Below are 27,149 nucleotides of genomic sequence, written 5' to 3' on the forward strand. Positions count from 1 at the left end.
TCTCTTTTTATAAAATTTGAACAGAATAGTCACTTGACTAACCAAAATAAATAAACCTGTTTCCACCTTGCGTCATCTAGACCAAAACTACCAAAAGTAAGCAAAGCTTGTACGGGATGACTTAAGAATGATTCAGTACTTAATGTACTGTACATTTTAATATAAATGCATATAACACACAGAAAACACACACAGTTAGATTTCGGCTCGTACCCTTTCCGTCAAATTGCTATATATCTATTCAACAAGCTCTTGTAGCTGACGAATCGCCGGTCACAATTCATAAAGTGCAAATCTAAAACTACTAAAATAGTAGGATTAATATTAAAAATTCAGTCACTATAACATGTCTACATATAAAGCCTGTTTATGTGGTAAAAAACTTAATAAAACAGTAATATTCTTTCGTTGACAGGTCAGTCACTAAAATTTGCGTTTTTTTTTTTAAATATAATAATTGAAGTCTTTTTTTAAGGCGACGGCATACATTTGAGGCGTTCGAATGCTGCTTTTTCTAGTGCTTCCCTATGGTTGGGATGGGCGACGTTGATCAGCTCGTAGGCGCGTTGTCGGAGGGTCTTCCCGAAGAGATGGGCGATGCCTTGCTCCGTCACCACGTAGTGCACGTGCGCGCGAGTTGTTACAACGCCGGCACCTGTCATCAAAGTGCTGTATAACTTTTCTTTCCATATAGCAGTTGAAGTTCCTTTCCGAATTGGTCTGAGTGATATCGTGTACTGAATATATGTAAGTACTAGTTGTACCCCCGGGCACAACTTTATAGCCTATATGTTATTCTGATGTATAAGCTATATTACTGTAAACTTTCATCAACATCCGTTCAGTAGTTTTTGCGTGAAAGAGTAACAAACATCCATCCATATTCTTTATAATATTACTAAAGATAATTGCAGTATTAATAACGTGTACTATTCGAAAATTTAAAAACAAGTGTCTCAATACCGTTTACGTCAGTCTGCGTGTCAATACTTACCAACTTTGAGTGTAGGCACAATCTTGCTCTCTCCTTTTTTGGTGGTGGAGACCAGGGCGATGATCGGCTTGCCCTTTCCATCTACAGCTTCAGCAGCACCCCGGATGAAGTCCACTTGTCCACCGAAACCGGAGTAGAAGCGTGTACCTAAATATGTACATCAATTAATCAATTACTAGCGACCAATCCCGGCTTCTCATGGATGCTGTACAAATCTTTAAATTTTTAAAAAGCTTGTTCTTTTATAACACACATGTATTATACATATAAACCTTCCTAGAATCACTCTATATATTGCTGAAAACTGTATAAAAATCCGTTGCGTAATTTAAAAGATATAAACGAACAGACTTCGACGGCGATTATATTTTATACTATTGTTAAATCAATCAATTATATAACAATTAGTTAAATGGTCGACGTCAAATCTAGCGTCGATGACGGCATCAGTCAATCGACCAGTGAGAAGCAGCTCATCACGCGACACATATGATACAATAAAAAGGGTGGATGAATTTCAAAAACGTTAAGTTGTTGCAAATAAACCTTCATGAGGAGAGGTCACAGTTTTATTTAAAAACACAAAAAACAAATTAACCATCTGGACCTTCGTCCTCTTCATCAACCAGCAACCAGAGGAGGACAATTATGATAAACTCACATGGTGATATCGAACATCATCAATAACCAGTTCGGTAAGACGTACCAGCCAAGATATCTCAATCATCCTTCACCTGTGTTAATACTGTTTTTTCAACGTTTCTAGTGTCGTGTGTTAATACTTCACGCAAATTACGATCCTAGTTACAGTCAACGGTCAACGCTTCAAATTTCGCAAATTATCATTAACAAAATGAAATCGGTATTTACATTAAATAATTTTGATAGATCTCCTAATAAAAGTTAGAATTACTATATATACGCAAAAGAGTTTCATTAAAGGTAGGTTAACAAAATTGCATAAATACTAGAATCACTTTTCTTTGTGTTTCTTCAAAAAAGTCTTGAATTCAAATTACGTAATACAAGGCGCATTACTACATTAACCGATTTTAATGAAGTTAAGTGTTAAATTTTAGAGTATTCTGATGATATCGATGAACAATTAGAGCATAGGGAAGAATTTATAAACTCGGTGTGATTGCTAGGGCTGATGAGTTGCTATCTGGTGACAATCGCACGAAGATTCTCCATCACTTAATTTAATGAAATTGCCGACCTTATCTTTACCTTCCTATGACGGTTCCTTTGAAATTTGGCATGCAGTATAGGGATTGTTACCTATCACTAATACATCAAAGAAATAAGCGCAATACAAAAATTTCATTATTTAAAATCATCATTGAAGGGTAGCGCTGAATTAGTTATAGACTCACTAGAGTTTTCTGCAGCTAACTATTCCTTTGTCATGGGAGTTTTCGTAAATAGGTATGATAATAATAGATTACTTATTCATAACCACGTTAAAGCATTATTTTCAATCCAACCATTGACAAAGGAATCACCTAAGAGAGTTATTGAGAAATTCTATCGACACTGTACTTAAGAATATACGGCATTAAAAATTCTCGGTGAGCCTACTGAACATTGGGACACACTAATTATTTATATAATCGAATAAACATTCAAGAACGATAACTATATATATATATTATATAATTAACAAGTGATTCTCAATGTATGAAACTCAAAATTTGCTTGATTTCGTTGGTCGTAGGGCGGACATGTTAGAAACGTTAATCGATGTCAAACAATTGATGCACAATAATATTAAAAAACAACACATTAATCAGTCGCATGTGATACACTGTAACGTTTCTTCCATGTCAAATAAACCACAACAAAATACAATTACACACTACAAATCCTGCCCTATGTGTCATTCCAAACATCCATTATAAATGTATATATATATCTATCAGTTTTAGATAGATGTAAAATAGTCACACAAAATAAATTATGCGAGACTGTTTGTCTAGGTTTAAGAGAGCATGTCGGCACTGTTCGTGTAAACATAATACACTATTACATCGAGATGACACACACTTGAAGAATAGATGGAGGCACGCAAAATAACGCTTTAACGTTATTCACATTAGATAACAAATCGCATCAAAGAGGACAAGTGAACCGGTCTTGCTATCTGCGCGTTCTTGGCGTACGGGACAAAAGTAAAAACTATATCAGCGTCCGCGCGCTTCTCGATAGCGGTAGTCAGCGGTCGTTCATTACAATCATTATGCAATAAAATAAATGACAATTAAGTCCATTATAACAATATGATGGAAATCTGATTATAGAGTTGTAACATCAATATTAATAATTATATAAATATTCAATGTTTAGTGCTACAACATATAACAACAAAGTTAATCAACATCAATAAATATATATATATTCTAATATATATAATAAAATATCTCGGTCACAATCGGTCGACACAGCCGCCATCTGGGATCTCCTTGATGAAGGAAAGATTCGTCTTGAAAATGGTCCATTTATACAAAACACAAAATTGATATAACCTATATATGCACAAAATTCACAAGTTTCATGCAATTTTACTCACACATTAGACTCAAGAATGAACTTGAGGAATTGACGAGGGTCACTAATGTTCGATTGACGCGATAGAGCGAATAGTCACAACGCGCACAAGGAAGGCAGGTTTTGTGTGCGCATATTTAAGGATGAAAATTACGGGTGAATCAACCTCAGGCACTGAATCGATTTTATGCACTTGAGAAACGATTGAACGCACATAATTACAAACAATTTTTTTTTATGCGGGAATACATTGAGGTGGGGCATATGTCACGAATACAAAAAAATACTCCACACTACATAAAATCATGGTGTTTTTCGCTCATAGTTTAAAAAAACTACAGGTTGTATTTGAAAAATATATAAAAAATCGCGCGAAAAATATAACAAGATCATCGGATTTTGATATAGGTTGCTTTCCATTGCGCAAGTGGATATTCAATCACAAAGAATCGTCATCAACTTCATGCACTCACACGCTGCAGGAGTTAACACGCGATCATTCATGGCGGCACACTTTAACCAAAATCCAGCGGACATAGTATCCCGCGGTGCCTACTTAGATACACTACACACTAATAATTTATGGTGGGAAAGGACGTGTCGCCTATTTTAATTGATTCAAAGTATAACTCATCAACCATTTGTTGTAGTGAGAATGAGGACAGTTCAGGTCGTCTGTTGTCTGAACCCGAGGTTAAATCAAATTCAGTTCATACTTAGTCATAACACAAGATTTGAGTTGGTTTCCTTTTCATAGATTCTCACAACTCAATCGCATGATACGCACCTGTGCGTATATTTTCCTGTAATAAATAACACACAAATTAAAAATAATAAAAATGTACGTGTCGATGAGTTATGAATCACAACAAAGGTTAATACATTTTGTTCAATTGGAATCCTACTTTGACATTTACACTACATTAATAAAAAATAATTTAAATAATTCGCACAATTTATCAAATTTAAATTTATTTCTAGATAAAAATAATTTAATTAGAGTAGGTGGTCGGCTTAGTAATTCGTCATTTACTTACGACAAAAAACATCCCATATTATTATCAGGCAAACATCAATTTACCATTTTTTATGCGGAACACAAACGTCTACTGGGGACAGGCTCTCTTGTATGCGATAAGAGCGGCTGGCCGATTGGTAAATGATTGCCAGCCGTACATAATTGTGCTAGATGCGCTCGCTTTCGTGCTAAACCGCTAACACCCTTATGGGTAATCTTCCTGTGCAACGGGTAACTGGATTGTCCATTCATGTGTTCTGGAGTCGATTACATGGGTCCGGTTTATATTTTAAATCGAAGCGTTATAAAGGCATATGTTGCAATTTTCATTTGTTTTACTACTCGCGCAGTTAATTTAGAATTGGTAGGTGATTTGTCAACAGACGCGTATTTATTGTCTCAAACGATTTATTTCTCGCCGTGGTAAACCATCTGACATGTTTTCAGACAACGGCATATGTTAACTTTGTAGGACTCATGAATGAATTTCAAAATTTTCTCTCTAATTGTTCACAAGATATTATTTGCTACGCTATTAGTCAAAAAATTAAATTCCATTTAAGTTATTTCCTCATTGGGGTGGTCTGTGGGAAAGTGGTGTACGCTCATGCAAGAATGTATTGCGACGCGTAGTCGGTAACGAGCATTTAACATATGAAGAATACGGTATTAACACAGGTCGTAGCTGTTTTGAACTCCCGTCCATTAACATGTTCCACAGATCCTCATGACTATATTTCCAGCTCATTTCTTGGTCGATCGGCTGAGTAGCGTGCTCTGATGTTCAAGACTTCACGCCATCAAACTTGACACGATATCAACGGGTAGAACAAATACGCCAACATTTTTGGACAAGGTGGTCCAAAGAATATATATCTGAGATTATGGAACAAATGGAAAACTCGCCAATTACAAGCCAAACACTTTTTGAATAGTCATATTTTGATTCATCACCACTCATTCGGGCAAAGCAGATTCGCCGACATAAGGACGGAAGATCGTTAGGCGGGCATTCTCTAAAATATGTGTGTTGGAACGAAGAAGAAGAACTGTTGGAATAGGTTTTTTTTTAAACAGTAGTAGCAAATCTGTTGAAGTATAATGCTAAAAGTCACAGGCGCCATAATCAACCACCACTGGTCGACGTCATTATCTAGCGTCGATGAATCAGTCAATCATATTGCTCAGCGACACTATGAGCACCAATAAAAAGTTTTCTATAAATCGTTGCAATAAATTCTTAAATTTTATTTAAAAACACTCTTCCTTACCAAAAAACAAATTAACAACTATGTAGTTAAATCAATCAATTATATAACAATTAGTTAAATAGTGACTGCAGTTTTGATTTCTATGGTGCAGGCGTTAAAGTTTATTTCTCTAACGTTATACATAGGGGAGAAGGGAAGGGACAAATAAACCCATAGCTAGCAATGTAACATGTCAGGTTGCCATCTGGTTCCTCTTGGAAACCATCATGATAAACTCCTGGTGAAATTGTCACTATGGAATAACCGATTTGACCTCATGCTCATCTTATCATCCTCCACTGGTGATAACTTCCACCGCCAGCGAAAGCCATTAGCGCAGGCGGGTGCAGCATCTCATTATCATTAATAAAAAAACGGTATACATTAAATAATTTTGATAGTCCCAAAAAGTTAGCATACAGAAGTTTCTTGAAAAGATCCTGAACTTCTTCTTTGTGTTTCTTCAAAAGTCTTGTCCCAAACTCGTAATGTATTACTACATAGATTTATACAATATAAATAGTGTGTACTCTATGCTTACTATGTATTCTAATAACTATTAACTTTAGTGACTAAAGAAATGCTATAAACTAATTAACTATAAATATATATAACTCAAAGGTGACTGACGTAGTGATCTATCAACGCACAGCCCAAACCACTGAACGGATCGGGCTGAAATTTGGCATGCAGGTAGATCTTATGACGTAGGCATCCGCTAAGATTTTGATTAATTCTACCCCCAAAGGGATAAAATAGTGGATGAAAGTTTGTATGAAATTTTGTCAATTTTAAACCGATCCGGCTGAGACTTTGCATGCATAAAGCTACTATGACGTAGGCATCCCCTAAGAAAGTATGTTGATAAATTCTAGCCCCAAGCGGATAAATTTAAGCGAGCGAAGCCGCGGGCAAAAGCTAGTAACGAATAAACATTAAAACGATAACTATATATATATAGGTATATAATACTAAAAACTAGTGTATGATCTCACCGATGGAGTCGGAGCAGACTTGACCAGTTAGATCTACCTCGATGCAGGAATTGATGGCCGTCATGTTCGGTTGTAAGGACACGATGTGAGTGTTATTCACGTAGTCAATCTCCAACATTTCTGTGAAATTGTACACGTTACATAAACGAGAACTTTACGAGCGAGACATAATTTTTAGTATTCCATGTATTCATCTCACGGGTGCCGGGATTTATGACTGTATGTCTAGGTTTAAGAGAGTGGTGTGGGGCTTAAACCTTACCAACCTTACACCCTACATTTGGAGAATAGATTAGGATTAGCTTTATCACACTTCATCAAAGAGGACAAGAGATCGCACGCGCGTTCCTACGTCCTTCAATAGTGCGTGCTTTATTACCTTTTTATGATAATTAAGTATTATGCAATATGATGGTATAGAGTTATTAATAATTTATAAATTTTAAATGTGTCTTTGGAGAAGTAAAATCTATGGAATACAATTAAAAATTATTAATATATATATTATAATATATATAATAATAATATCTCAGGACAATTCACACAGCGCCATCTAGTCCCAAGCTAAGCAGAGCTTAGCTTAGCTTACAACTGATATAAATACATGGATACATTTTTCACAAACAATCATAATCAAGAATGTGAAATGACATGAAATTTCGATTGACGCGATAGAGCGAATAGTCCAGTGCAATTAGGCATTAAACTCCCAACCGGCTCCCCTTAATTTAATATTAAGTGTCTGTTTGTATTGTCCTACTAACTAGTATTCTCTACCTAATAATGAAAACCTTACTAATAATTGATTGTTGTCCCTCAAGTGTTGTGCTGTCCTTAATTATAATATACCGAACCCGAACGAAATATATATTTTAAACTAAAATAATATAGCTAACAAATTACACTGTGTCTCTCAAACCATGACATTGGCTAAATCACCGATCAAAATTGGTGGCGGCCATTTAAAATAAAGAAGAAGAAGAAGAATTAGGCATTATATGTAAATGAAAAACGGCGGAACCCAATTATAGTGAACGGATTTTAATGTCTTTTATTATTAGATTTCTGATCAGTTAAAAAAAAAAAGTATACCCATTAAAAACATACCGCAATTTAAAAAATATATAAAGAATTTTGAAAAAAGTACAAGCATCAGAATTTTGATATATTTTTTAATTGAACTGAACTAAAATGTTAACTGCAGTCACTCACGATTGCGCGCGCTGGCTTTCCCGCGCTAATATTAGCGTGATACTGATGGCGCATGAAAGGACGTGTCGTGTAAAGGCAACTAGATATAATTGTGTAGAATATTACCAATGAAGGGATTGTTGTCAACAAAGTCATACAACTGCCGGTTGCCCACCAAGAAACTGCCGACAATGCGTCCCTTATGCTTCGTCTTCCTGTAATAAATAGCAGAAAACAAATAAAAAATTACGTCACGACCGTTATCCCAGATGGAGCAGTGTCTCTTACACTGTCAGTTGCCGAGGTCGCAACGCTTAACATGTTATTTAGGTTTTTTTTCCCTGTTTGCATATGAAGCTGCTGTATGCTTCATGAAGGAGAATTACTGGCCGAAGATGATGTCGTCTGTGCCGTGACAATAGTCATATTTATACTAACTGTGCCCGCGTGAATTTTTTTGCCTTATATGTTATCCTTATGTATCAGCTATAGTACTGTAAAGTTTCATTAAAATCCGTTCCGTAGTAGTTTTTGCACGTTAAATTAAAAAAAACTCATTAAAGTTGTTTCGGAGGAGTTTGGTAACAAATATCGCGGCACGAGAATTTTATATATTAGATGTATATTAATATGTTTACGAGTTCACGACTATAATTCGAGATGGGATAGCATTACTGGTATTAGTAATTTGCTAGTATTATAAGTAGAAATAGAAGTAATCTTTATTCAAATAAACTCATTACAAGCACTTTTGAATAGTCATATTTTGATTCTACCACTCATTCGGAATGCAGATTCATCACAAGATGAATGAGCGTGAAACTTGTGTTGCTCTTTTGAATAGATTTGTTTTATATATATAAATAATTACAGTATAACTAGTAAGAGGGATGCGATAATCAACATACACACTCATTATTAGTGTAATCAGATAATATTGTCAGCGCTATGGATTTTAAGTTTTCTATAAATCGTTAACAAATTCTTAAATTTTATAATAAGCTTTTTTGCAAAGGAATATTCAACTTAAAATACAATGAAAGAACAACATACTTGTTATTAGTGATACATCCACGCTTGACGAGGTCGATGACACCCACGCTGAACATCTCCGAGTGGATCCCAAGGTCCTTGTGGTCCTTCAGTGCCGACAGTACAGCGTCAGGGATGCTGCCGATACCTGGTGATATATATAGAGGGCCAGTTAGGGGGCGAGTGCAGATGGCACTCCAAACCCGCGGAAGGACTTATGGAGCGGCTGAAGGCCAACTCCTGTCTGACGGATACGACTTTAACCTGAGGGCACCACTAGGGGTTCGAACCTCGGCTCAGGTCATCGTAATATTGATCCCTATTTGAATTGGACGGGGGATCGATCGGAGGGGCGCACGGGGGCGCCGGAAAAGTATAAGTAGGCGCCCAATAATCGAAATTCGAAATAATTAATTTAAATTATAAGTTTCAACGCAATTAATTTTTTTTTTGGTTCTATTTATCATTTAAAGGAAAGGCAAAGGAAACTGCGCCCATACATCCAAGTAGTAAGGTTCTCTTATATAAGACTTGACATTATTTGACAGTGACGTTTAGTTATCAGCCGTGTAAATTAATAGTAGTGTGTGTAATTTTTTTTTAATGATTTAATGTACTTTTTATGCATAATTAAAAAAAACCATTCTACACTATTTCTCCGTATAAATTATAAGAGTGCGAAATTTCATATTCCTCCGTATTTAGTCTACGTATTTATTTTAAAAGGTTTATTTATATTTAAGATTAAGATTTATGTTTAGAAAGCATGGGTTACGAGAGGATTATTGGTAATGTACCACTCAGAGAATATCTATTTCTTTCCCACTCACCCATTTGTAGCGTAGCTCCATCCACAACCAGATTCTTGCCTATCAGCTCTCCGATCTTCTGCTCTTCAGGGCTCGCCGTCTTGTCAGCACCGTGTTCAGGTAACGGTACGTTGTCTTGTACCGCATAGTCTATATGGGAGACGTGGATGATAGCATCGCCGAAGGTACGAGGCATGTGTGTATTTATTTGTGCTGAAAAAAATATATATATATTATTTTATTTTATTTAGTTATTTATTATTATATTTTATTCTATTTATATAGCTAACAATGCTTATACAATATATTCACATCATTTGATGTTCACGCGTTCAGTTAGTTATAAATAATGGTTGCTTATTATTAACTTATTCACAAAGGCTTATAATATAAATGAAGGGTAGACAAATTATTACTTTATAATTTATTTATTTACTAGCTACCCCCCGCACCGGCTTCGCACTGGTGTACAAGTATTATATAGATAAACCTTCCTCTAGAATCACTCTATTACAAAATACAGCTTCAAAATCCGTTGTGTAGTTTTAAAGATTTAAGCATACATAGGGACAGACAGCGACAGCAATAAGTTTTAATTAACATAAATATCTTTGGTTTTCTATGATACAAGGGTGTCGCCAGAATATTTTAACCTGTAAAGGGGTCGCGAAATCAGAAATTGAAAACACTGGCATAGAGAACAATTATAAAGTTTTTGGTACACTCACCGACAATAATCTTGGAGTTTACTAGCGCCGCCCGCACACAGTCGACAGAGGTACCGAGACTGCAGTACCCGTGATTATCCGGTGGCGATACCTGAAATCACAAATATACACAAAATACAAAATCCTTCATTCAAATAAACTACAATTTATGCACTTTTCAATAGTCTTAACCGTGATTTTTTTCCGATTGATTTTACCTCTTTCGGTAATTTGATTTAAATCTATACATATAAATAAGATTGGAGTGTCTGTTTGTAATATTGAAATAACCGCTTTTTACTACATTCATAGGAATATAAATATGGTACATACATAATACAAAATAACATTTTTTACAAATTTTGTCTGTCTATCTGTTTGTTCCGGCTAATCTCTGAAATGGATGGACCGATTTTGACGGGACTTTTTTTGGCATGTAGCTGATGTAATAAAGAGTAACTTAGGCTGCTTTTATTTTAGAAAAAATATTTTATTTTAGAAAAATAAAGTAATGGTGCAAAATTCCACGCGCGTTCAGTTAGTTATAAATAATGGTTGCTTACCGTAATAAGAGCAATGTCGGGTTGGATGATTTTCCTGTGGAACAACTTGGGGATATCCTGGAGAAATATAGGGATGGCGTCCGATCGGCCTTCAGCTACCGACTTGCGTACATTGGCTGCCATGAACAGAGAGACAGACCTGAAAATTGTATTCATATATATCATATATATCAGTAATATTGTGTAGAATCCTAATAATAATAATCCTGGACAGTTCACACAAGCCATTTGCTCAGGCTAAGCATAACTTAGACCACATCATCACTTAACATCAAGTGAGATTGCGGTCATACGCGCTCAAATTTTAATTAAAAAATAATAACTGCCAAACTTAAGAGGAAACGCCACTACACATCCTATGTGGCTGTAGCCCACACATAAACGAAATATCTCCTTTGGAAAGTTTACACTCTTTCCCGAGGAGATATAAACCATCGCTCTATTTTTATATCCTACAATTCTTGTCCCTGACGGGTCTAGGTAGCGAACTCTGAAAAAGGACGAGCGTAATAGATCTATGTAGGTCGCAGTGCTACAGCTGCTACAGGGGCTACAGGGGAAGCGAATTGTTAGTAATGTGGACTGATGATCTTATTGCTAGCAATGTACCATGTTAGGTTGACCTCCACGCGGTTCCCCCGGGAAACCATTGTGATAAATTCCTGGTAAATTTGTCACGATGAGCTAACTGACCTGACCTCATGTTCATCTTATCATCCTCCACTGGTGCCCCGCCAGCGTAAACCATTAGTGCAGGCGGAAGCACCAATCCATTATCATCCCTTAAAAAAAAACATCTGGCACCTGTAGCACTAGCCTAAACAACCCAATAAAAAAAATGTAGGACTTGTGTTTTTTATAATACAACAACAATTAAAATTACATTATAAGACAGTTCCATTATCTATAGATATAAATAAAATTGGAGTGTCTGTTTGTAATATTGAAATAACCGTATTTTACTACATGCATATGAATACAAATACAGTACATACACAAAACTATTTTTTTACAATTTTCTCAGTCTGTCTGTTTGTTCCGACTAATCTCTAAAATGGCTGGACCAATTTTGACGTGACTTTTTTTAGCAAGTAGCTGATGTAATCAGGAGTAACTTAGGCTACTTTTATAAAAAATCTTTTATTTTAGAAAAACCAAGTTAAATTCCACGCGGACGAAGTCGCGGAAACAGCTAGCCATTATATAAGAATATCCCTCTCACCACCTGTCATTCATACATACATAAAATAACCTATCGTTAATCCGATAACAACCGATAAAAAATCGCGGGATCAGATAGTTAATAATTCAGGACCAAGCTGTAATATTTGGAAATACAGCTGTACAAATAACCAGATAAGTATGTAATAGATAACATACACGAACAAAATTGTTAAATTAAACAAATATCATTAAAACTGAATGAGTGTTAGCCTTACTAAAATGTATAAATGAAAAAGTAACTCTGTCTGTCGCGCTTTCACGCCTAAACTACTGAACCGATTTAAATTAAATTTGGTACACAAACAGTCTAGACGTGTAAATCTTATATACAAAATTCTCGTGTCACAATGTTAGTTACTATACTTCTCCCAAACGTCTTGATCGATTTTTATGAAATTTTATATGCATATTCAATAGGTCTGAGAATCGGCTACAATCTATTTTTCATACCCCTAAGTGATAAGGGTTATCCAACCCTAACATTATTTTTTTTATGTTTTGGGCAAATTTTTTTTAGTTATATTTTTTTAGTATCATCATTATCATTGCCTTGCCTTTATTCCATTATTTGGGGTCGGCGTAGTATGTCATTCTCTTTATCTCTCTATCAGTCCATATCTGAACATTTTTTTTTCATATCAACTTTCACACAATCCATTTTTTTGTCCCCTCCCTTTACATCCATCCACATTCATATTATACACTTATATATATATTTTTAGTATGTGTCATTAAAAAATACATACAACCCTAAATATTCACCCTTCTACCACCAACCCCTTATTTTTTTATAGCGTTACTAATTTATATGGCAAAACAACGTTTGCCGTGACAGCTAGTATACTAATAAATTTCTTCATATGGAAATCAAAATCGAACTGAGGTCAGTAAAAATCTTTGATCACTGATAAGCAATATCACCGGAAAATAATAAGTACAAAGTAATATTATCTAAGACAGTAAAAATGATAACTTCATAGTCGTCAAGATACAGTACCGACTCGTATCACATACGTACGCATATATTCTTATCATTTATCACACTCAACTGTATTATACAATACAAAAGTTGAATAATCAAACAAACACCGTTATCATACTAAAAACTAATCCGAGAGATGGTAGGTTTGCCCTCTGCTATTTTGGACTCAGATCGACAGGAATTCATCCCCTCAACTACAACCTAACGCCCCATTTACACTCAGTCCGAGTGGGCAGGGAAGTGAGCAGCGCTAGAGTATAAACACGATACTTTCCATACCATTGGCGCTGCCACTCGCGCTGCACGGTTTTTCGTGCGCGAGTCAAAGGATTGGCAGCGCGAGTGGCAGCGTGTGTTTACATTCAGCCCTCTCGCTCAGTTGTCACCCGGTATTATTTCCGGCAGCGCGAGTGGCAGGGGAAGCGGCTGAATGTAAACGTAACATGATATCTCGGACGGTGCGGTTTCAGAGGAGCTTCCTCCCGCGTACACTTTTATGCCGGAATGAATACCTGCCGAGGTTTTCTCACTAGACTACTGTATGAGGTTTTTTAAGAAGGATATATGCCGGAATGAATACCTGCCGAGGTAACCATTTCTCAGATGGGTCTATGTTTGACTACTGTATGAGGTTTGGAGTGCGCTATGCACTCGATTTTTTAAGAAGGATATATTAAGGTTTCTGAAGAAAGAGGTAATTATTATTATGTCACAGCAAATATTTAGTACAATATATGCGATTGTTTAAGTGACAGAAATATACAGTGCAAGGATGCGTTTGATTACACATTCGCTTTCTATTTATAACTGAGTGGGAATATCTTTGAACCTTTGCGCAGGCGCCACGCCCGTGTGACGTCACGGCCAGTGCACGACAACAAATTAATGAATAATAAGGTTTCTATGCCCCGTGTCTAAATTTGGGACACTAAAATTCAACCTTAATTCCGTGGTGGTGGAGGGGATGGTGATAGGATGCAGATGGCACTCCAAATCTGCGGAAGGACTTATGGAGAGACTGAAGGTCAACTCCCGCCTGACGGATACGACTTTAGCCTGAGGATCGCTAGGGGTTCCAACCTCGGCTCAGTCCGTCGTAATTTCGATCCCCGCTTGAATTGCATGGGGGATCGATCGGAGGGGAGAAAGTCAGTAAATGCAAATTTACCTTTCCAATAACGATACGTCGTCGCATTTTGAGTTTCTAATGAAATACAGGGGCGATATTATTGACGTGGTGTTTACATTGATACGTTCAGAAGTACGTCAGATAACAAGCGACTAACTGAATGTTAAATAACAGTTGATATTCCGACATGCCTAGTATTTGCACATATTCGCTTACCGCTTGTACAAAGTAGTCTGTCTGCATTTATCCGCCAACCACCTTGCTTCGTAGGACATGTTACAGTAATAATAATAATAATATGATTTATTTTTACATTGTATTGTATTGTATCTTTACATTGTACAAAACAAAGTCACCGCTTCTGTCTGTTCCCTTATATCTTTTAAATTACCGTCATTGTTAAGTCAAAGTCTTGAATCTTTATCTTTAAATAGTATAAAATGAAGTAACTTCTGCTGTCTGCTCGCTAATTTTTTAAACTAAGTAATGGATTTTAATGTACAGGCGGTCCTCGACTTACGTCGTTTCGATTTACGTCGTTTCAAGTTACGTCAAACAATATTTTGACACTATTCCTCAAGCATACGTCATTTGTTTCGATTTCCGGCATATACACTTGTCGCAAGGTCAATGTTAGGGGCGCGGTGTCGTCTTGATGTCGCTGATTTTGTTTAGTACATTCAGGGACAACGGACAATCAAGACGTAATAAATTAGTTTTTTTGCATCTTTGACAGTTTTTGTGTTTACATACATATTTAAGTGAATTTTAAACAATGCCACCTAAACAAGACAGTAATAATAAAGTGAAGAAGAGAGTAAGAAAGTCAATTACAATGGATAAATCAAGATTTTAAAACTCAAAGATCGCGGTTATTCGACTTCATCTATTGGACGAGAACTTAATTTATCACGCACGACGGTACAAACAATATTGAAAGATAAAGAAAAACTCTTAACAGCTCTTCCTTCCGTCTCTTCAAACAGCACTATTATACGCAAAAGGAATGCTTTAATTTATGAAATGGAAAAACTGTTGTACAATTGGATTCGATCTCAGCGACGGGTTCCTCTAAGTTTGGCTATTATACAAAATAAGTATCATCAACACACTGCAAAATAAACGTGGCGAGAATAATAGTGACGAAACAAAATGTTTTTCTCCAGTCGCGGATGGTTCATGCGCTTTAAAACGAGATATTCGTTTAACATTCGAGTGCAAGGAGAATATATAGTGCCGATCATGTGGCTGCTCAGAGTTTTCCTGGAATATTAAAGGAAATTTCGAAAGTGGAGACTATGCCTAAACAAATTTTTAACGTGGACGAAACTGGTTTGTTTTGGAAAAAAATGCCCTCTCGTACAAAAAAAGTCATGCCTGGATTTAAAGCGGCTAAAGATCGTTTGACGTTGTTATTGGGTTCGAATGTTGAAGGTGATCTTAAATTGAAACCCCTTTTAGTTTATAGGTCTGAAAATCCTCGAGCTCTCAAAAATTACGTCACTCTTCCAGTTATATGGAAGGCTAATCCAAAGGCATGGGTTACATCAATACTTTTTGAAGAATGGTTTACTAAGCATTTTATACCTGAAGTGAAACAGTACTGTTCAAACAATAATTTGGCTTATAAAGCTTTACTTATTATTAAAATTAATAACACACAAATACCAAAAATAACTAGCAATTTCATAAGTGCATAATATATAATTATTTTAAGAACTTACTTTTAATAATAAAGTACGTCCTTTGTTATAAATGCAGTTTTTTTTATTATTTCGAGTCCGTGTGGAACCTAACCCTTGAGTTTTACATGTAAACATATGAAAAAATATGTCTCGACTTACGTCGTTTCGATTTACGTCGCGTATTTCGAGAACCTAACATGCCGTAAGTACGAGGACTGCCTGTATTTTCAGTAATAGATATGTATAATACATGTACACCCGTGCGAAGCCAGGGCGGATAGCTAGTTTACAAAGTCGCTGTTGCTCTCTGGGCGTATTATTTTATATATTACTAGTAATGATACAGACTTTATAGTTTACTAACGATCCGTCCCGTTTTCGCACGGATGGATTAGAAACCTTTGAATTTCTCGACTTGTTCTATACACGCATGTAACATACAAATAAACCTATACCTAACACAATAAATAGAAGCACTCTATTTATTGCTGAAAACCAGGGAGCTCCGTAACCGAAACCGAAACTATCGGATATCCGATATAAAAAAATATTCGTAACCGTAACTGAATCCGAAATAAAAGTTTCGGTTAATATCTAATTGAGACGCCTTATGTAACCATTTTATTAGTTTTTGTATTTTACTTTTGAAATTCCTTAAAAAATTCATATCCGTAACCGAAATTATCCGAAACTAACGGATAATCCGAAATAATTTCGACATAATATCCACATCCGTATCCGTGTCCGGTATAATAATCAATTCCTATATCCGAAACCTATCCGTATCCGAAATTTCATATCCATAACATGCCTGATTACTAGTTACGATACAGACTTTATAGTTTACTAACGACCCGTCCCGGCTTCGGACGGATGCATTACAAAACTTTGAATTTCACGACTTGTCTATACTATAACACACATGTAATATACAAATAAACTTACCTTTAGAAGCACTCTATCTATTGCTGAAAATTACATTAAAATCGTTACGTAATTTAAAAGATATAAGCTATCAAATAGCAGCAGCGAAATTTTTTTTGTACATACTGTCTAAGATTCTACAAGAAATTAAAATAATCTATAAATAAAATACACCTATATATCATAAAAAAAGTCTACTCGTTTTTTTGTGGAAACGCAATAATAAACAGAAAACATATGTCTAGCATTAAATATAGTAAAAAAATTGTTATATTATTTTATAGTATTATTAGTTACGATACGGACTTTAGTTTAAGTATATACATACATACTCGTACTATACCTACATACTATGCTGATTTCGTCTACCAAAGTCTATTGATTCAAAGTTCAAACTCTGCTATCTCGTTTACATTCTTATTAATAGCAATACATATAGTCCGGTTGCTAATAGCTACAAACATCTTCTTTTTTATAACATAACATACAAAAAGTCAGCTAAATATATGACCCTGATGATTGCCTGCAAACAATCATTGTTTATTATAATATATTTACGTATTGTTTGTAGTGACGAAATAAAAACAATAATAATAATCTTTATTTGTCGCAAACAAAAACTTTTCACACAATACAACATTGCCCATACAATAATGTAATTTAAAACTAATGAATGAGACAAAACGGTCTATAACTCAGTGAGGGCAGTGAGTCCACCCTCTCTGCTATTCTGTTATAGCCTTTATCAGTAAAATAATACAATATGAGATCGACGACGAAAAATAGGAAATAATCCATTTATATAAACACTAGCTGTATCCGCGACTTCGTCCGCGTTGAGTAGTCAACGAATGACGAATTTCCATACAAACTTCCACTCCTATTTTATTTTAAGGGTAAATGTATTACAAACTTTGAATGTCATATTTATTTATTTGTATTAAATCAACAGCCTAAAAAATAATTTAACTTCTACCTTTAAAAATGACGATACTTCAATACAAACTCTCATCTACCCTTTCAACCCCTTATAACGCTTTTTTGCATTAAAAAGAAAAGAAAGCCTATGTCCATTCTCAGGTGACTAGACTAATAGATTTCCAGTGTACCAAATTTAATTTAGATCGGTGAGACAAACAGAGTTACTTTAGCATTTGTAATATTAATTATTAATGTTAAAAAAATACCTATGTAGTTTTATGCTACGTTTACAATCAGCCGCTTCCTCTGCCACTCCCGCTGCCGGAAATATTGCCGGGCGACGAGCGAGAGGGCTGAATGTAAACACACGCTGCCAGTCCTTTCCGCGCACGAGAAACCGACAATCGAGGCAGCGCCGAGCTGCGCGTGTGACAGCGCCAATGGCATGGGAAGTATCGTCTTTACACTGTCGCGCTGCTCACTTCCTGCTAACTTCCCTACCCACTCGGGCCGAGTGTAAACGTGGCACTACACTCAACCCGAGTGGGCAGGGAAGTGTAGCATTATGTATTCATAGGTATCTTCTCCACTGTGGACTTTGATTCAATTGCTCCCGTTGTTATTAATTCAGGATCTAATAATGAGCTAGAAACATGTAATATGGAGGCCTTATAACCAGTGCTTTTAAGATTTGCATATTTCTGTTGCTTTTAAACCACTTATTAACGATTTGCTACTAACCTAAATATATCTTTGCATTCCGGCGCAACGTAGGGCGCCTCGTTCTCGGTGTGCATGTGGACCACTTTGATGCCTTGGAGACTGCTGCTTTTGCCCACTTCCGTCATCGCTGTGAGGAGCGAGCTTGGAGTCGCTGCAGCACCTTGGACGAACACCGTCTGAGCTGTAAACAAATAATAATAAATAACCCTGCTGGCAATTAACATAGCGTCATTAAGTCCCACGGTAAGCATAGCTTGTGTTATGGGTACTAGACAATTGATACAAATACTAAGATTTTTTTTTGTAAATGTATCCGTAATATACATAAAAACACCTGGACCGATACAAACATGCATACTCTTGAATACACATGTTTGCACCGTGCCAGGGATCGAACCCGCGACCAGTGGAAGTAAAGCGGTGTGCTATACCGCTAGACCAACGAGGAATCGTAGAAATAATAGTACACAATGATTTTCATTTAATATTAGACATAAATACCTATATATGTATACACTGTGAATATACATACTGTCATATAAAAAAGACATTGAGTCAGTTTCTTGCCAGTTCTTAATTGAATTTGTATATTGAATTGGTCGGTAGGGAAAAATATTAATACACTAGCTGTGCCCGCGGTTTTACCTCCATGAAATTTATAATTAAAATAAGCTATAAAGTTTCATAAAAATCCGTTCAGTAGTTTTTGCGAGAAAGAGTAACAAACATCCATCCATACTCATAAACTTTTGCGTTTATAATATTACAATAAGGTAAACCTTGACGTGACATGAAGGAATGATTTTTCATTGATTTGATTAATAATACACCTAGACAATTCACATTTTGTTATCGGTACTAGACAACTGATATAAATACATACATTAAATACTTAAATACATGTTTTTTATAAATACATAATATATATAGAAAACATACAGACAACTTTACTTTCAATGACCGAGGGTTCGATGCTCGGACTATACAGACATTTTTATTCATGAGTTTGTATCTGTCTGGGTGTTTTCTATGTATTCTATGTAATTACAAAATAAATGAAAAGTCATTTATGTAGGACATTTTAGCCGCTTATAAATATCAGGTTTTATCTTATTAATATTATAAACGCTTTAGCTTGAGACTACTTGGCGTTATTTCTGATATTATATTATTAAAGTTGGTTGAAAGAAAGCAATCTTGATTCATGTACGGTTCTCTATCTAACATTGGCAACGATGTGAGTAAAGAATATTAACCCCGACCTTACAATCACTGAAGGCTATCTAATGTTTATGTAATATGGACTTTAATAATGAACATTTGCATTGTAAACTGATAATATTGTTATAAATAGTCGTCAAAATGTGTGGTGACTATGTGTAGAAAAAATAAAGAATTTGAACTATTAATGAAAAATATAAAAACAATCCATTATCTATATACCTATACATATATAAATGAATACATATACAGAATATATATATATTATAGTAATATATATAGTCTTTGGTATAATCTTTGTATAAGATATAATCATATACATAGTATAAATATAAACTATGATGATTGTAACGTACTCTGTGCAGTTGATAGAGTCTGTATTGTAAAATGGCGGGAACGGCCAAATTAAATGTGAAATGCAAATTAACTTTTTATTCAAATTATTATTTAAATACAGTACAATTATATTTATATATACACCGCTGTAAAGTTGTGTATGTTGTGATGAAGTGTAATAATTGTACATCAGTAAGTTTATTGGATAATGTGTACATGGCATATTAGTAACGCGTACATTCGACGCGGAGTCGTAACATGGACTGACTTTACACTGAACTTAAATCTGTTATCTGGAGACGTAATAATGGAAAAGTCTTAAGTGTTAATACAAATATTAAAAGTGTATTTTTTTTTATTAGGTTGTTTGGCCTGTTGTCAGGTGCTTACCTGTAACATTGTAACCTCATAGATCTATTGTGCTCGCTCTTTTTCATACAAGTGTAGGCACATATATATATCTATGACTTTGTCTATGCCTGATCTAAATGTATATATATACATTTAGATCAGGCATGCATAGACAAAGTCGCGGATATCAACGGGTATTAAATAAAACTATGGTTGTATTTAAAAATGTAAAGATAAGCTTCTAAAATATAACTGGTCGTACTCGACCTGGTTGCATTTGTGACATATTTACATAATGATGTAATTTGTATACATTGTGTATTTCAATACGTTTTCCTTGTAAATTTTCATGCGATTTAACTGTAGATTTAGATTGTAGGTACATCGCAAAATACTCTAAAACAAAGTAAACAAGTATAAATATAAATAGTCATAAATAATAACCCTGGACAATTAACACAGCGCCATCTAGTCTCATGGTAAGCAGAACTTGTGTTATGGGTACTAGACAACTGATATAAATACTTATATTTTTTTGTAAATACATAGAAAACACCCAGACCGATACAAACAATCATACTCATGAATACAAATGTTTGCATCATGCGAGGAATGGAACTCGCAACCACCAGAAGTAAAGTGGTGTGCTAAAGTGCTAGACCACCGAAGCCCTCAAGAAATAATCTTTATTAATCATTATCATCATTTCAGCACGGAAGCAAGAAACTTGTGTTATTTCAATTATTAAGTAACACCTGAAATAGATTCAGAATAAAAAAAAACTAATAAATTGCCATTAAGAACTATCCCGATCATGTCAGCCATCAAACGCATAATAATCGATCAATTCGTTTAGGAAACGATGCCACAAACAAACGAATACACAGACGTCCAACGCCTAATTGCAAAAAAAATTAAGCAAATCCTTTTAACTTTTTAATCATTTTCTTTGCTACTCTAATATATTACGTCGACCGCAAATAAATGGGATAAGGAAGAAGCAGATGCTGATCTCTACAACTTGTATATTGTGTGTACTGTTTGTGTAGCAACTAGCGAGTTTATTTAGTGCAAAGGTCATATTAAGATTACCGTCAGTATAAAAAAATAATATTTTCTAACCAATATCGTAATAAACAAACCCGCTGATATGACATATTTATTATAACATTCATTAAAAAAGCTTACACAAATACTCTTATCTAAATAATTTATAATATGTACGCGTAAATCTATACAAATAAATAAATATGAAGTGCCTGTTTGTACTAAACAATTTTTTACGCATACCGTTGCATAAGGCAATGGTATGCGTAACTTAATAAAAATTGTCTGTCAATTTGTTCTTGCTAATCATCGAAACAACTGGACCGGTTTTGACAAGTCTTCCACTATCAGAATGCTATAAGAAGTAAATAATAACCAGGTTTCCACAGGCCAGTTGGACCTCCAAGTGGTGCCCTGGAAACCATCATACTTATTCCTGATGAATTCAACGTAATGCGCTAATCGACCTGACTTCATGTTCATCCTATTATAATCCTCCACTGGTACTCCGCCAGCGTCCACAGTAAGCGCAGATGAGTGCGCTTTATCCATACATTAAAAAAAACAGTAAAAGAATTTTTCTAATCGTAGCAATCTTTATAGACTTCACTTTTCCCATAAAAACGTTAACAATATTATAATAGAAATAGTACACATTTTTTCCCCTTATTATAGTAGGTACTATTTTTTAACCCCGTTTTTTACTGAATAACATAAATATAATTATGCCATTATACATACACTACATTCATCAATGAATCTAATAATAACTCTATTTTATCACTAATAATCATTATTTAATTACACCCATAAAAATTATTGAATATTACACCAAGTTCAAACTCTAAAGGTACTACCACACTAAAACAGAACGACGCAGACGCGTTTAATCATTTTTAATAACTATTGAACTTAAGTTCAATTTATTGTTTGTTTTTATAGTGAGAATAGGCAGATAAAATGTAAAAAAATATTATTTAAAACGAATCAGTTGGTTACGAGTGTTAGGTTACCAGTATATATATATATGTTATATACCTGATAATATAAATAAATTTTATGCAGTCATTATCTCCACATACTTAATATTAAGGAGATTAACATATTTATAACCAACTAATATATGTAATCAGACACTGTATATTTTCTTAATATTTCAGTTAACATATGTATTTTGAGTGTGGTTAAGGTAAAATGATAAAGATAACTATTCTGAAGTGTATACTTTATACTATTCATCTGGGTTGTGTGTACATTTTGAATGTGGTGATATTCTATCACCATAAAGATAAATATTAAAAATGTTTACATTATGCTAATAAGGACCAATAAACATGTGTATTCTTGCAGTTTATATAAAAATCCTATTAATTAACTAATATATATATAAAATAATAACATTTCAATATACATTTTTTAAATTAAACCTTTTGAGTACATTAAAAGACTGATAAAAAAATAACTGTGTTTCTTGCCAGTTCTTCTCAACTGAATTGTTAACAAAATTGCACACATATGTGTTAATAAAGGTAACAAGCCTGGAATTTAATATTAAAAAAATAAACTATAAGTGTGAGATAAATGTCCTAATATGAAATATGTTTTACTTTAGCTTTGAACTTTTTTTAATCATTGATGTTAGTTACATCATGTCAATATGGATGCACCTTAAGATTAGAATATAAACTTGAATGATATTGAACATGTTATAGGTGACACAAAAAGCTAATCTGTAGTTTTTTTATACTTTTTTTAAGTACAAACATTCCTAATGTTTACTATCTCATAATAACAGTCTGGGCAACATGCCAATGATATCCAATAAAAACACATTGATACAAAAATAAAAGTAGGTAAACATAGTAATGTTTAGATTTGTCAAGGTTAGTGTGAAATAATTTGTCATATATACATATATTTTTTTTATATATTCCTATATTGCACCAACATTAAAAGAAGATCATTCATTAATTTATCATTTAAGAGTTACACTCTTGTTGGTGGATCTCTTACCACTGCTGCCAAAGACAGTTGAAAAAATATAATTAAAGAAAGAAGGTACTAGGTCTAGGTCTTACCGCTAAAGCAATATTTTCCACACAGCCTTAGGAATTAAAATAAAGTAGGCGGCAAAGAGAGTTATACTAGACATGACTGTACATCAATGTAATTTAAATAATATACTTATGTAGATTTTGTTAAAAGACATCTAATGTGGATATCTCAGTCTCATCTACTTCAATGTTCCACTTGTAGGATGAGTAAAGTCAGTGACATTACAGGGTAAAAAGGGATCATGTTAGCCCTCCAGAATAGCAATGCAGGAGTATGATGGGTGTCACGACAATTTGGTGGATGTGGTACTGTTTACCACTTACCATCTGGTGGGCTGTTGGCTTATTAGTCATTATAAAATATATTATTAGTAATATTACATTAATAACATGAGGAATTACTTTGTTCTAGAAATTTTTACTATTATTTTATTGTGTTAATACAGACTCCATATATTTTATATATAAAATTCTTGTGTCACAGTTTTCATTCCCATACTCCTCCATAACAGGTTGACCCATTCTCATGAAATTTTGTGAGTGTATTGAGTAGGTCTGAGAATCGGCCAACATCTATTTTTCATCCCCCTAAATGTTAGGGGTAGTCCACCCCTAAATTTTTTTATTTTATTTTAAGGCAAAACAATGTTTGCCGGGACAGCTAGTATATATATATATATATATTTAGATAGATAGATAAAAAAATTATATTTGCATTAAGGGCACAATAAGGCACAGTTATCTATACATATAAATAAAATTGGAGTGTCTGTTTGTAATATTGAAATAACCGTTTTTTACTACATGCATATGAATATAAATACAGTACACCCAAATAATATTTTTACAATTTTTGTGTTTGTCTGTTCCAGCTAATCTCTGAAATGGCTGGACCGCTTTTGGCGGGACTTTTGTTGGCAGGTAGCTGATGTAATGAGGAGTAACTTAGGTTACTTTTATTTTAGAAAATACAATTAAATTCCACACAGACAGACAAAGTCGCGGGAACAGCTATAATAAAACAAAAGTAGATACACAATTACATATGTTTTGTATAAATGTAACAAGGAAATTGGATAAATTTTAGTGATTTAACACCGTCTTACTTTAGATGATAATATACAAATATTTGCATTCATGATTTATTTGCACATTTATTTACAAAAAAATATCTTTGTAAGTACTTCTATCAGTTGCCTAGTTCTCACTGCACAAGCTCTGATTAATTTGGAAGTAGACTCTGTATTAGTTGACCTTGATTATTTATTAAATACTTTAATACATATTCATTCTTATAGTATTATGCAGTGTGTTTAACAGTTAAAACAAATTTATATTGTTTAATTCTTATTTCTATAATAATTAGTCTTCATTTATCTACACTCCTTTATACTTTTAATAAAAATATTTATTTACCTATATTATATCTTTATACATTGCACATATTGAGCAGAAAGATAGTCAATCCAAAGTGTTAAGAATAATCTGATGCTCTCCACTACAAGATCACAATGTTCATTCAAATATAAACTTTGTTATCATACACATAAAGATGAAACAATATACTTGGTATAGACATATTGAACTTTAGACCACTTAAACAATTGTGACCTAGTGGATGTTATTATGCTACAAACTATTACTGTATTCAGTAATACAAAGTAACATGTATTAAAAATGTATTTTGTTTCATTATTTAATTTATATACAGTAGTTTATATTATCTGGACTAATAAAATGTATATCTACAATTAATTTGACACTTAAATTCAAATTTAGAAAAACTTAATAATAGACACCAGTATAATTAGCTTTTTTATAAGATTAAATATAGGTATAGGTGATTGTTGGTACTTAGTGGATATTTGCATGCATTTTTATAGAGAAAAACAACCAATTCTAAGGAAGATGGGTTTTGTTTAACCAATAAAAAATAACTATTCATTGACATTAACAGAATGTCAAGGCTAATAGGTAGGTATAAAATAACAAGTCTCTAGATATATAGGAATATAAAAAATAATTGTAATCTTGAGAGACTTAATTTACAAATATTAAAAAATAAAAAGTTAATGGCTTTTTTATAGGTATTCCAAAAGAGCAAAGGAATTCAAATAAAGTCACTATTACAATAACTTTTACCATCTGCAATGTCATAAAGTAAAATACTAAATACATTGTAGGTATAATTGTTTAAATTTGAAAACTGGTTTAGGTGTAACTGAATAGAATCTGTGTAGTGAATCATGATCAGACACGTAAACTAGAACATAAACATCGTTGTCAATTGGATCATCAATCTGATGAACACAGCCAAGACTTCCAAATTTAAAAGCATTCATATAAATTACTCTATGACGCAATTTTATTGATGCCGAGGGCATGAAGACGCGGGAAATATTAGAATTATAATACAACTATAGATTAATGATTTACAATACTTCTGGTTCTAAAAAAATAAGTATGAAACAAGTAGTAGGTACTTACATGACTGCAAACATTTTTGGAATACTTCTTTTGCAGTTAAAATCTCCGGTTTCCTATCCAGGGGTTGAGATAGTTCTTGTGTATACGTAAAATAGTTCCTATTCGATTTACCACTGAACAACGCGGCACCAAATCGACCAAATCGACTTGATACATGGGGTATAATAGTTTTACCCATCACAGACATTTTGTAACTATTATTTTAATTTATTACTACTAAAATTAGAACTAGCTTTTTCACTATAATTTGATGTAAATGGACAATGTTTTCTATAAAGACAATAGTGGTTCTATTTTCTAAACCCTAAACAGACTTTGAAAACAGGAAATAGACGGCCGGCGAAAATGCCGCCTGCAAACAGACACACCAAATCACAAACTAAAGAGAATGAAGAATTGAAGGAAAGAATAGAAATAAACAGATAATAATAATAATGTTATAGAAGAGTAAAACTATAATTTGCACAGTATAGCATGATTCGAATGACAGATATGAAAATCAACAAAAAAAATTAATACGAACTATAGAATTATTTCACTGTATTTGATAAGAGAAATAATTTAGTAACAATTAACTAAAAGTGTAATGAATATTCTAATTACTTTGTTTCTTTTAAATAAAAATATGGGATTAAGTATATTTTTAATAAACTAAGTGAGCTGTCCAACTATAAATACTAGAGCGCTTAAGTCGTAGCAAATAAATCCGTGTGACCTGAATTAAATTTCTGATTGTGCTAAATTCCCACATAAATTTAATTATTTAATAAACGCCATACTTACGTTTGTCAGAGTTATTACACTATCAAATTATTATATGCCATCATACAATAGTGTGTTAGTAATAATTAAGCTTAACTACGAAACAAAAAAAACGGAATAAAAGACAAATGTTATCCGGGCACATGTTTTCTTTGCTAATAAAAGTCATAAGTAAAATCTGCTTGTTAACGTTGAAA

General features: G+C 33.9%; 1 protein-coding gene across 1 annotated transcript; it reads right to left on the reverse strand.

Moving 5' to 3' along the window:
• Positions 1-4: 4 nt before the first annotated feature.
• On the reverse strand, positions 5-26,596 carry LOC131845580 (4-hydroxybutyrate coenzyme A transferase). The gene is made up of 10 exons (XM_059194663.1): positions 26,191-26,596; positions 18,713-18,875; positions 11,107-11,245; positions 10,565-10,655; positions 9,858-10,049; positions 9,049-9,175; positions 8,122-8,210; positions 6,805-6,924; positions 995-1,141; positions 5-655 (listed from the first exon to the last, which is right to left on the reverse strand). The coding sequence occupies exons 1-10, from the start codon at positions 26,375-26,377 to the stop codon at positions 471-473; spliced, it is 1,440 nt and encodes a 479-aa protein (XP_059050646.1). The 5' UTR covers positions 26,378-26,596; the 3' UTR covers positions 5-470.
• Between the last annotated feature and the right edge of the window lie 553 nt (positions 26,597-27,149).

Source organism: Achroia grisella, unplaced genomic scaffold, assembly GCF_030625045.1.
Source record: "Achroia grisella isolate CSIRO2021 unplaced genomic scaffold, CSIRO_AGI_Agris_v1 utg474, whole genome shotgun sequence".
Taxonomy (NCBI): domain Eukaryota; kingdom Metazoa; phylum Arthropoda; class Insecta; order Lepidoptera; family Pyralidae; genus Achroia; species Achroia grisella.

Excerpts from the sequence above, each read along its gene's own strand:
- LOC131845580 (XM_059194663.1), bottom strand. The coding sequence starts at position 26,377 with ATGTCTGTGATGGGTAAAACTATTATACCCCATGTATCAAGTCGATTT. Across the intron at positions 18,876-26,190 it reads CCAAAAATGTTTGCAGTCAT|CTCAGACGGTGTTCGTCCAA; the intron begins GTAAGTACCTAC and ends ATTTGTTTACAG. Across the intron at positions 6,925-8,121 it reads TGACAACAATCCCTTCATTG|AAATGTTGGAGATTGACTAC; the intron begins GTAATATTCTAC and ends ACAATTTCACAG.